The sequence below is a fragment of the Wickerhamomyces ciferrii genome, contig 00120 (genome assembly GCF_000313485.1).
Source record: "Wickerhamomyces ciferrii WGS project CAIF00000000 data, strain NRRL Y-1031 F-60-10, contig 00120, whole genome shotgun sequence".
Taxonomy (NCBI): Eukaryota; Fungi; Ascomycota; class Saccharomycetes; order Phaffomycetales; family Wickerhamomycetaceae; genus Hansenula; species Hansenula ciferrii.
The window spans coordinates 115,438-127,272 of record NW_011887620.1 but is presented as its reverse complement, the minus strand read 5'-3'; the positions used below and the strand labels follow the sequence as shown (position 1 = coordinate 127,272).

At 30.9% G+C, this 11,835-nt stretch overlaps 6 protein-coding genes across 6 annotated transcripts; 2 read left to right on the top strand and 4 right to left on the bottom strand.

Moving 5' to 3' along the window:
* Window positions 1-2,299: 2,299 nt before the first annotated feature.
* On the bottom strand, window positions 2,300-2,830 carry BN7_3898 (uncharacterized protein; the record flags this gene model as incomplete). The annotated part of the gene is made up of 2 exons (XM_011275560.1): window positions 2,300-2,589; window positions 2,686-2,830. 2 exons carry the CDS (start codon window positions 2,828-2,830, stop codon window positions 2,300-2,302), a joined length of 435 nt encoding a protein of 144 aa, XP_011273862.1.
* A 442-nt stretch (window positions 2,831-3,272) lies between these two features.
* Window positions 3,273-4,761, top strand: BN7_3897 (Zn(II)2Cys6 transcription factor; the record flags this gene model as incomplete). The annotated part of the gene is made up of 2 exons (XM_011275559.1): window positions 3,273-4,647; window positions 4,757-4,761. The coding sequence occupies 2 exons, from the start codon at window positions 3,273-3,275 to the stop codon at window positions 4,759-4,761; spliced, it is 1,380 nt and encodes a 459-aa protein (XP_011273861.1).
* A 13-nt stretch (window positions 4,762-4,774) lies between these two features.
* Window positions 4,775-6,031, bottom strand: BN7_3896 (NAD(P)/FAD-dependent oxidoreductase; the record flags this gene model as incomplete). Its single annotated transcript, XM_011275558.1, has 1 exon — window positions 4,775-6,031. One exon carries the CDS (start codon window positions 6,029-6,031, stop codon window positions 4,775-4,777), a length of 1,257 nt encoding a protein of 418 aa, XP_011273860.1.
* Window positions 6,032-6,274: 243 nt separating this feature from the next.
* On the bottom strand, window positions 6,275-8,602 carry BN7_3895 (Oligopeptide transporter; the record flags this gene model as incomplete). Its single annotated transcript, XM_011275557.1, has 1 exon — window positions 6,275-8,602. One exon carries the CDS (start codon window positions 8,600-8,602, stop codon window positions 6,275-6,277), a length of 2,328 nt encoding a protein of 775 aa, XP_011273859.1.
* A 1,196-nt stretch (window positions 8,603-9,798) lies between these two features.
* Window positions 9,799-11,505, top strand: BN7_3894 (uncharacterized protein; the record flags this gene model as incomplete). The annotated part of the gene is made up of 1 exon (XM_011275556.1): window positions 9,799-11,505. The coding sequence occupies one exon, from the start codon at window positions 9,799-9,801 to the stop codon at window positions 11,503-11,505; it is 1,707 nt and encodes a 568-aa protein (XP_011273858.1).
* A 69-nt stretch (window positions 11,506-11,574) lies between these two features.
* On the bottom strand, window positions 11,575-11,775 carry BN7_3893 (heat shock 9/12 family protein; the record flags this gene model as incomplete). Its single annotated transcript, XM_011275555.1, has 1 exon — window positions 11,575-11,775. One exon carries the CDS (start codon window positions 11,773-11,775, stop codon window positions 11,575-11,577), a length of 201 nt encoding a protein of 66 aa, XP_011273857.1.
* Window positions 11,776-11,835: the final 60 nt, after the last annotated feature.

The following is an 11,835-nucleotide window of genomic DNA, read 5'->3' as shown; positions in this document are numbered from 1 at the left end:
ACTCATTGAGAAGAAGAATACTGAGATAACAGAGATCATTATCGTTGACGTTAGAAGAGTACCGAGATAATTGATAGTGTTATTGTTGACGTTAAAGATTGGACTGAGATAACTTAAAGTAAGTTAAGATTATTGTTGATGTCCATGTCAATTCTTATTTTTTATTTTTTTATTAAGGAAGTTTGTTAAGTTGAAGATATTCGTATAGTTAAGTCTTCAGAAAAAGGGAATCATGTGCAAATATACGTATATTAGTATGATATTGTCATGTGACTTATTGGCTAAGGACACATGTGTCTTGGTTAGCAAGTGAAGACTTAATATAGAATAGTGGAGACAAGGGATTCTATCCTTTATCAATATATGACAATCCATGGTTTTACGCCTAATGGTTATGCCTTAATGGTCTATGGCTTATGGCAAACATGGGATCTGGTGGATTACCAGGTGTTGAGGATGTCAAGTGTTAGATGTGACTAGAGCTCAACAACAACTTCTTAAACATTAGTTCGTAGTCCTAAAATATCCCTTATAATTCAATTACCAGCGAACACTTATGGGGGATAAGGCTAATTATGGCCTGACAAAAGACTGGTCTCCATATTGTACCTCTAATATGCATTACCATTACTGGCAAAGAAAAATATACCCAAAACATGGAACTGGTCATACTACAAGTGTTGAAGTTACTTGATTAGGAAGTCAAGGATGCAGGAAGAATTAAGTTATAATTGCTTTACTGATTAGGAGAACAAGGGAACCAAGTTATATATATAAATACATGAAGGTATTCTTTGGGATACTTAGGTTCAGGTATAGGATATGGATAACGGATATCATATGGATATGGGATAAGACATATACCTTTACAGAAGTCATCAGATCATTCAATCATATTACCAGTAGAAGTCTTAAGTAGCGATGGCAAGAAGAAGATCAACCAGAGGATCCAGTAATACTAGAAGTGTAAGAGGAAGTTCTAGAGGAAGAGGAAACACAAGAGGAAGACCAAGAGTATCTAGTACCAATGCACCTGACGTTGATAGGTTAGCTGACCAACAACAAGAGTGCTGATACACTAACATCTTCACAAAATTACGTTGGACTTGTCTTAGAGTAGGTTTTCTGCTTCTTATTCCCCAAACTGCACCAGTATTTATCCGGTATTAGTTTCGATATCATCGAAGAATATATCACGTATTTAACCATTTTTAATCGAACAAACCTAAACTTTTATATTTACTAGAGTTGTAGATTCACATCAATAATGTACTTTCACATGTCTGAGGTCTTTAAAGCTATTTAAAATTTGGTGGTGATGTCAGAAGTATGCTTAATTCCCTAAATCATATAAACCTCAACAAGAAATTTTGAGCTGGGATTAAATGCACCTCCAACACAATAAAGAATCACTTATACATAAGGGATAGGGGTAAATGGTACTCAACTAAATCCCATAACGCTTGGTTAATCTAAATACTTTCAAATACACCCCAACATGACACGCTTTTGATATGCCTTGTGGTGATACAAGTACCGCTTTTGAACCTTGATAAATCATTCAATTTTGGCACAAATATCATCTAAAGCATTTTATCATTTTGAAGACATTGGATAAAGATATTCCAACAGTTAACTCTTTGATTTTAGCTAAAATAAATGTTTCGAAATTTTTGGATGTCATACCTGAAAAATCTATCTTCTTCAATTCGAAAGATATAAACGTCAGACTAAGTTCATTTGAAAGAGCAGATACGATTTAGTATATTCATAAGGTTTCTTTAGGTATTTCGGTATATACTAATTATTAAATGCGGTTGTCAACGATAAATACACAATAATTATATTAAGATATACATTTCCCACAAAAGAACTGTTTTTGCTTTAGAAACAACAGGTCAATTTATCACTACCCTTTTCGCGCTATTTGAATAATAGTATATCTCACTTGTTCCAGCCAATAGGCTTTCTTAATTTCCATTTTTGCTTAAACTCAAAACTTGACATTTTGAAATCTCAAAATTACAACATTAGAACAAAGAAGACAATACAATGAATGATTGAAATACCAAGTTAGGTGATTTAGATTATAAACAAAGAAGAACCCTAATTCTAAAGCTACAACATATAGTGTTTTAATATTCATTTATTCGCAAAAGTTTGTGAAATTTACCTTTTCAATATTAGTGATTACCGACACAAATAAATTTGACATTGAAACTTTCAGAATTTACAACAAGCCAATAACTTGTACACGACAAAAGCTACAAGATTTATCAATATAAATTAATCTACAGGTTTATTTAGATATGTTATACACAATTTTCATTCCTAAAGTTTTAACATCTTCACCAACAACAGCTTCTAAATCTTCTGATTGCCATAAGGAATCTTTTTTGAAGAAAACTTCAAATTTTTGATCCAAGACTGGAACAAATGGAACTGGTTTTTGAGCTGGGTTTTGACATAATAATAAGAAGTAATCAACATCTTGTTGGTTAATCAATTGAGTTTTAGTATCTGGATAAGCAGTGAAAACAGATTCAACAGCAGCATCTGGTTCGTTTAATTCATTGAATGATGATAAAACTGAAGTATTTTGTTTAGTAGCAAAACGTTCTTCAACACGACGTAAAAAAGAACCAACAAAGTTTCTTAATGAAACATCAATTCATCTCTTTGAACCTCTGACGTATAGTACTGCAACTTCAGACATTTGTTCATAAGCCAAATCATGTGAATCATAAACTTTAATATCAATGCTTGGGAACCAGGGTTTAATGATAATCTCATAATCAACATTTAATTTAGAGATAATATAATCTTCCATTTATCAAAAGCATTCTGTAATTTGTGGTTTGATCAACATAATTTTGAGTTTGATTTTTTGATAAATCACAAACTGATAACATTGGATGTGGAGCACCTTCACCATTTTCATCAGAATCTAATTTGCAACTAACATTCGGCTGTAATCCTCATTTTAAAAGACCTTGTTAATTGTTAGAAATAAATAAATATATCAATCACCATGTGCTTGAGCCCATCATATTAGAATATTATCAATGCTACAGCAATTGATGTGGGTGTTCGTAACGGTGATGATATATTTGTACGTTGAAACTTGATGTTGATCATTTTGTAGCTGGTATTCAATTAAACTTTTATAGCAGACTCAATTATTCGCGCCCACGACGGCCAGAGAAACCGTAAAGAAATCTTATCTACGTTTCTCCAGACTTTTCGTTTACAACAATAGCAAGATAATCATCATGGTCAATAAAACCAGCCAGGCTAAACATAAAAGGTCCACAAAAGGCTGCTCAGAATGCCGTATTAAAAGGAAAGCATGTGATGAATTGAAACCCAATTGCTCCAGGTGCAAAATCAAAGGTGTAAAATGTATTTATAAAGTCAACCTAAGGTTTAGGGATGATTCATCGAATAAACAAATCGCATTTGGGAGAGAGGGTGTATGGTCCAAAAGTAAAGCTAGTATTCAAACTTCAGAAGACCTTTCCAAAATGGCATTTAACCTGGCTTATCTTCATAAGACCAATTTCAAAGGGAATTTACACTTCATAAACACATCAAATACCTTATATGACTTTACAATGACAAATTTATCAAAGAATTACTTTTCAATGACATTTAATACCCAAATAGGTGATTCGTCTGCAACACAATATGCATTATCATATTTCAAGGATAATGTCTCAACAATTTTCAATCCTCTAAGTCTTGAAGGTGATGGAACATTGGATTTTGGGTCAATAGTTCAATATGTGAATCACGGTTGTATACATTTGTTTTATCTATTAATAGCTATTGGGAGTTGTCACTTAGCCAAATCAAACAAGTATTGGCAACTTCAAGCCAAAATTTATAGAGCTGCAGCACATCAAGAGTTCATTAAAAGAACAAGTTCAGATACTAAAACTTCAGAAATTCTTCTTTATACATTATTATTATGTTTGTTCGATTTGGCCAATAAATGTGATGATCACTGGTCAATAAGAATTAATACGGCAAAATGGCTTATTGAGAATAACAACGAATCAAATGTTGATGATTATACAGTTGAAAATAGAATTTTGAGGTTTAGTGATGATTTCTTTAGTTATCAAGAGACAATGGGGAGAACTGCATGTCGGAATACTTCTATTTTCAGTATAGAAGATTGGGAAAATAATGACTTGATGATTCCATGGATGGGATGTAAAAAAAGTCTAGTTAGTATTTTATCAGATATAACAGACTTGTCTTTTGAAAAACGGAATATCAATGTACATTCAAATGAGTTTCAAGGTATGGTTAGCAAACTTGAAATGAAATTAAACAATTACAATGTCAGTACTGGAAACTGGCTTTTTAACATTGGTTGCATTTGTAAAATCAATGCTACCAAGATTTATCTTAATTGTTCACTTCTAAATTATACACCAAACTCTTCCCTTATAAAAGAACTTGTTAAACATTTGGCTAATGATTTGAAAACATTGATAATCTATAATGGAGTTAATTGGCATTTTTTATTATGGCCATTATTCATAATGTGTTGTGAAATTGACCCTTATGATGAAGATTGTGAATATCTGAGGAAACTTTCCCTGGAAATGTTTGAAATTTTAAAAGAGAAAAATCTTGGTAATACAGAAAGAATCAAAAATTTAATAATTAAGATTTGGTGTGATCGAGATTTACATAAATCTAAGAATTTTCCAAATGATTGGGAAATGTATATTTCTGACAAAAGGTTAAATTTATCATTGGCTTAAATCCATGATTTAATATATTTCAAATCACTAGCAGTGTTTGTGCTTCCATGTCTATCATCAGTTCTATCTTTTGTAGTTTCAGGTCTCCATTTCCAATGATTGAAAAAATCACGATTAACATGGTTTCTCCCCTTTACAACTAATTCTGAAATATATTTACCCACGATTGGCATGAATTTAAAACCATGTCCTGAATCACCAGTTGCAACAACTAAACTTCCATTATAATCAGGATGTTCATCAATTAAAAAAAATCTATTTGGTGTATCAGTACACCAACAAATTCTAGATTTAACAAATTTTTTAGTAGCAAGTTTTGGTAAAGTTTGTTTCAATAAATCACGTATAGCAACCTCTGCCTCTAATGGGATAGAATCTTTGGAAATTGGAATTGAAGATTCAGCATTACTTTTACCATCTTGGTAATTTGTATAACCTGGGAATTCATTACAAATTTTCACTTCATTATTTGCATCTGCTTCGAAAAAAAACCCCAAATCATAATTCAAAAGAACTGGTGTATTTTTCAAGTCCTCAACCTCTTTATCATTTAGTTTTATATGAGCCAAAGTCCAGCATTTGGCAAGCATTTGATCTTCAAAATTGAAAAATTTAATTGATGAAGCACCAGCAGAAATAATTAATTTATTTGAATCTATCTTTTGACCTTGTTTAGTTTGACACCCAATAACTAATCCATTTTGTTTTAAAATAGTTTCAACTTCACCTATAATAACTTTACCCCCTAATGCTAAAAACTCTTTAGCTGTTGATATCAATGCATTTTTAGCATGTGCCCAACCACAATCATCTTTTTGATAGAAGCCTTTCCAATTTGGTAATGTACCTTCTAATGATGGAATTATTTTTCTAAAATCAGCTGGAGAAGTGATTTCATCCATTGGGTTTCTTCCAGAATTGATTCTTCTTTCATTAAGATTAATCAATTCTTCATATGAACTTTTTTCAACTGAACAATAAACAATTCCAACATCATGGAAATGTTCTTTGAAAACATCATCTTCCTTCCACAATTGTAAGGCTTCTTTAGCTAGAGAGTCATTGAATCTATCAGTGTATGAAGATTGTATAATCTTGTTGATGTCATTAGCAGCTGATATCTTTGATGGTATTTCATAAGCATCAACCACAGTAACGTTTTGATAATGTTGACGTTTCAACCAAAGTGCTGTACTTAAACCAAAAGTACCACCACCAACTATAACAATCTTCGAATTTAAATCAAGTGTCATTATTTTACACTAAATGTATAATTAATTGATCATGATGGCAAAGCTTTACTAAGATCTGACCTAGGAACCCCATGATTCTTATATAGATTGTACTTATCAGTTCATTTGATGGAAGGACCTTCCTTTGTTTTTTTTTTTTTTTTTGATTCGCTCAAGATCTCGCCGATAAAAGACATAAACATACTGATTTGACTACAATTATTAATCAACTCTTTCAAAATTGTATAAACATTCTACTTAAATCTAATTCCAAGTATCAAACCCAAAATATCCCTTCTCTGGCATTTTTAAATATGGAGTACCTAATCCATCAGCTGTGTCATTGTATATAGTATTTCCCTTCCAATTTAAACTGATTCCAGGGTATGATAATGCAAAAAATATAATAATCCCACCAAGAGCTAATCCAACGTCTAACCCACAACTTAATACATAAAGATATTTTGACCACCACTGACTATACTTTTTACGAATGTAATAATTAAATATAACACCAACTAAGACCCAAGTTGTATAATTAATCCCTGTTGCTGGTGGGAAATTTCCTAAACATCCAAAAATAACAACCCAATTCAAGTTTTTCAATATCTTATTCTCTGGAAATTTCTTCATTAAGCAATAGGTAATTATTGTAACAACTGGTCCAATCCAAAATAAATGTAAAAGTCCACCATAAATGGTGCTAGGCCCAAAAATTCTTTTCGGTCCAGCAGCACCCCATACAACGCTAGCTGCAAAATTAACTCTTCCTTGTGGACATGTAAAATTATCAACTTGATCACTAGTACAGATACCTTCAACATTATTCAACATGAAAATCAATACACCAACTTGAACCAATGCACCAATTGTACAGGCAATCAATTGACCAAAGAATATGGTTCTTTTAGGGATTTTCATATAATATCCTAATTTCATATCTGAAGAAAATGAAAGTGCTTGTAATACACCTGTATAGGCATAAAATTTAAAGGTTAATGATACGATTGGTAATCCTGGTAATAAATATCCTGATAGAAGTTGAACCAACACAGTCATATTATTTGTATTTATATTAGTAGCACCATAAACAAGTCCAATTGGTAAAATGAATAAAATAACCAAAACGAAAGCTAAAAAAATTCCCCAAATAGGCCATTGAGTATGATAAACTTCCATTATAGTACAAGTAATTCCAAACACAACAACGGATAACAAAACATACCACCATTTAGGAACTGAAGGATATTCATCCATCAATCTAACATGAATGTCTTTTTTCAACCTTCCTTTGAATCCATTATAAATATCCTTTCCATGATACAATATGGCATAAATTGGACCACAAGTTAAGACTGCATATGAAGAACCATAAGCGATTGCATATGCAACTGCAAGATATGGAGGTGAGTAGTTTTGATATGCTTCAAGATCTAAACGGCCATTACTATCAATTATTCTTGTCCCATTATATTCATTACCCATGTTATCAAAAACATTAGAAGAACTTATAGGTAAGTATGCACTGAAAAATGCATTTTTATAATATAATAAAGGTGTCAAAAACATGATGAAAAACGCAACACCAACCAATGCATTTAATTGAGCATATAATGGTGTAACTAATGGTGATCCATTGTAAGCAATTTGTGCCCAATCAAAAGTCAAGGGGAAAAATCCTAAACCTTGAACTTGACCGAAAAGTTGATTAACAACAACATTATTTGGAGCAGCCCAACAAATGAATGTAAAATAAGATAATCCAGTGAAAATATAACCTGGAAGCCAATAATAAGCGAATGAACTTAAGAAAACAATCATGAAAAATCTTAATCTTGTTATTTTCCAACCATTTGCTAATTTATTTTCTTTGGAATGAATAGATTTAAATAATGCAACATTAGCTAAAGTAGTTGGCCAATATATAGCACTTGGTTTCACCAAGAAATTATCAAATAAACCTGCAACACCTAAACCAAATAATTGACATGTTAATACTAATAAAACTTGATAAGCAGGTTTTGCTTCAATACCATAAAAGGCAACTTGAGCTTGAATAACATCAGTTGCATAAGATGAAGTGAATGAAATATTTGCCATGATTGTAATCATTGCATGTTCCTTATAATTGAATTTTCTATCAGGATTTATAGTAAATTCACCCAAATATTTTCCTAAATTTATTGTTTTCAAAGGTAAAATTGAAGCTAAAAATTGACCAATAGGATAAACAACAAGTTGACAAACTAAAGCAGATATAGTAACACTTGGATATCTCATTGAAAAAAATTGATTAACACCAGATCCTATAATTGTACTAATTATACCTAATACCCACATTCTTAAAGTATTTACAGGTAAATTTGGATCATCAGTTTTAGAAACTATAGCTCTAACTTCAGGTATTGGAGAATCATCAGCATCTTCATCTAATATTTCATTAACATCAAAATCTTCAAAAACTTCCCCAATTTCACCAAGTGGTTCAATATCAAATGTAGATTGTTTTTCTGTCTTAGTATTAGAGAATACCTGGTTTAATTCAATAACATCATCTTTAGAAGATGAAGATGATATATGTCTCTTCATCATGATGTGCAAACGCTTTCTAATGACAAGAACATTGTACTAAGTATAACTGAAGATGACAATAAAGGATTTTCAACATATAAATAGGGTATGGGTCATACCTTATCAAACACCCAAACAATCAACGTATAACATTGAAATCGATGGAAGCACCTTCCAATTTTCAGATTTTCCATTTCGCACCAAATTCAAATGATTTGATTTCGGGATATTAATTGTCGGCGATAATTGGATCAGTGATAAGTGATAAGCTTTAATTTTGCATAATCTTGTTTCTTGTCTTTCCTTGGAACTTTGAAACAAAGACCATATTTATTGTTTTGTTTTTGAGTCCTCGTATGTGCTATGATCTTTGAAATTGATAGTTTGAATCTGGGTAATATGTAATCTGTAATATAGTCGATAGTCGATAAGATCTAATCTTTGCTTAATAGCTGTCGTATAACTTTATAAATTCGCGGGAAATTTTGACTTATATTATTCGAACTTCAATTAAAGGGGTATTATATATGAGTTATCAGATAAATAAATAGTTTATTATAACCTTTTTGAGCCTTATCTCTAAACATGTACTCAAATCTTTAAGAACTAGATGTTCATTCGATCAAAATGCTAATTTTTCAATTTGATAAAATAGTTCACATGGTGTTACAATAATTTATTTTCAAAATCCATCAGTTCAAAAACTTCAAAATTTGAAACTTTGAATCCGACCTTTTAACTAATACCAAAAGAAAGCTAGTTTGATTTTATGATAATAAATAGCTTTAAAGAGCAAAATATTGGAAATTTAATACTAGATTTTAGAGCATTTATTAAAATAGGTGATAAAATCGTGCCCGTAACAAATCAGTTGCTTTCAATATACAAAAAGAACAACTACACGAATTAAAGTCTTTCTGAATAAAATCAGGTAAATATAATTGTAAATCATCAATCAAGAGAGTAACAATATACTATGTGAACATACTGCTTGGCGATAAATCATAATCAATCAGGCCATATTCAAAGCTTCAAAATTAAGTAATAAGCAGCACAGCATAATTTAAGCCACAGTGATAAACTATGGCCCTTAATATAAATTAACATTTTATTTTATTAAGTACGTTAAAATATTCACGTGTATATATATATAGCGGTCTTTTCAAGGCTTCAATATAGATCTTATAAAATGGATAACAATAAAATAGTATTAAACAATGACTGAGGAAAAACTTCAAGAACCAAGTGAAATCAATTCAATTGATCATAGTTCATCAGAAACTATTTTGAAACCTCAAGACGTTTTCAAGACTAATTTACCAGAAAATGAAATATTACAAGAAGTAAACTCAATTATAATTGATAATGACTTGGAAGATTATAGAAATTTAATTACAAGAGGTGCATTATTAGCAAATAATCCAAATTTAATTGATAATGGTGATTATACCCAGGATGAACAAAAATCAATCAAGAGGGAGACAACTCATCCAATTTGGTCATTATCATTCCATATGATCTTAGCTGCATTAACAACTTCATTTGCTGCTGTTAATTTTGGTATGGATGAATCTGCAGTTGGTGGTGCTCAATTACAATATAACGTACAATTTGGTATTAAAGATGTGAATTTACAAGGATTTGTTGTTGCAGCACCTTATTTAGCTGCTGCAATAATTGGATGTCCATTAACCGTGGTTTTAAATAATAAATATGGTAGGAAATGGATCATATTATTAAGTTGTTTTATTGGATTTAGTGGATCTCTTTGGCAAGCTTTTGCAAATGGTACTGCAGCTTTATTAATTGGTAGATTATATTTAGGTATTGGAATGGGGTTAAATTCTGCTACTGTTCCAATATATACAGCTGAATGTTCACCTGCAGTCTCAAGAGGTGCAATTTTAATGTTATGGCAAACTTTTATTGCATTTGGTGTATGTTTAGGCTCAGTTTTCAATAGAGCTTTTGTTGAAATCAATGGATCATTATCATGGAGATTAATGATTGGTTCATCATGTGTTGCACCTGTGATTTGTGGGGCTTTAGTTTTATTACCACCAGAAAGTCCAAGATGGCTTATTAGTCAAAATAGAGTTAAAGATTCATTTGAATCGATTATCAAATTAAGATCTTCTAAAATATCAGGGTCAAAAGATTTCTATATTTTATTTGAATCATTAAAATTTGAAAATCAATTGAAAATTGATGATACTACATTATTCAAACAGTTTGTTGATTTATTTAAATATAAACGTAATAGATTTGCCTTATGGGTTTCATTTTTAGGTATTTTCGGTCAACAATATGGTGGTGTAAATATTCTTGTTAATTATACACCAACAATTTTAACAAGTGCAGGTGTTGATTCAATTACAGCAATTGCCGGGTCAATTGGTATTGGTGGTGGTTGCTTTTTAGCAACTTTTTTATCAACTCAATTAATTGATAGATTTGGTAGACGTAAAATGTTAATTTATACATTACCAGTTGAAGGTTTATGTTTATTTTGGTTAGGTGGAATTTTAAATATTGAAAATAATAATATTAGATTAGGTTTAGGATTAACTGCAATGTATGTATTTGTGTTTTTCTATGGTTGGGGTATTGGACCTGTTTCATTTACATTAGTTGCAGAAACACCAGCTTTACCAGTTAGAGCTGCTCATAGTGCATTATTAATGGGTGTTAATTGGTTATTATGTTTTTGTTTAAGTATGACATGGCCCAAGATGAGTTCTACAATGACAACTTCAGGTGGGTTATATTTTTATGGTGCATGGAATTTTATATTAGCAATTCTAGTATTTTTTTATTTACCAGAGACAAAACGTTTTACATTGGAAGAATTAGATGAAATATTTAAAATTGGTGCAACTAATTTTGCCACAAGGAAACTACATGGATTATTTCATAAAAATTAACCGTTAATTTAATATAAAGATATAATTTCAAGACCAGCTTATATGTTGAATGTAATCAGCATCATTAACCTAGTTTTTGTTACCACCTTGTAAGAAATCACCAGCTTTTTGAGTAGCAGATTTAGCATCTTCTGGTTGGAAATTTTTTTGTAAATCATCAGTTTTACCAGTTAAGGCTTCTTTGGCTTGTTCTAAGTATGATTTTTGATCATCTGGTTTGACAGCTTCTTTAGCTTTATCAGTGAAATCTTTTCTACCTAAGTCAGACATATTGTAATTGTTGTTTTTTGTTTTATCTTTGAGATATAGATATAGAAAGAATAGATTAGA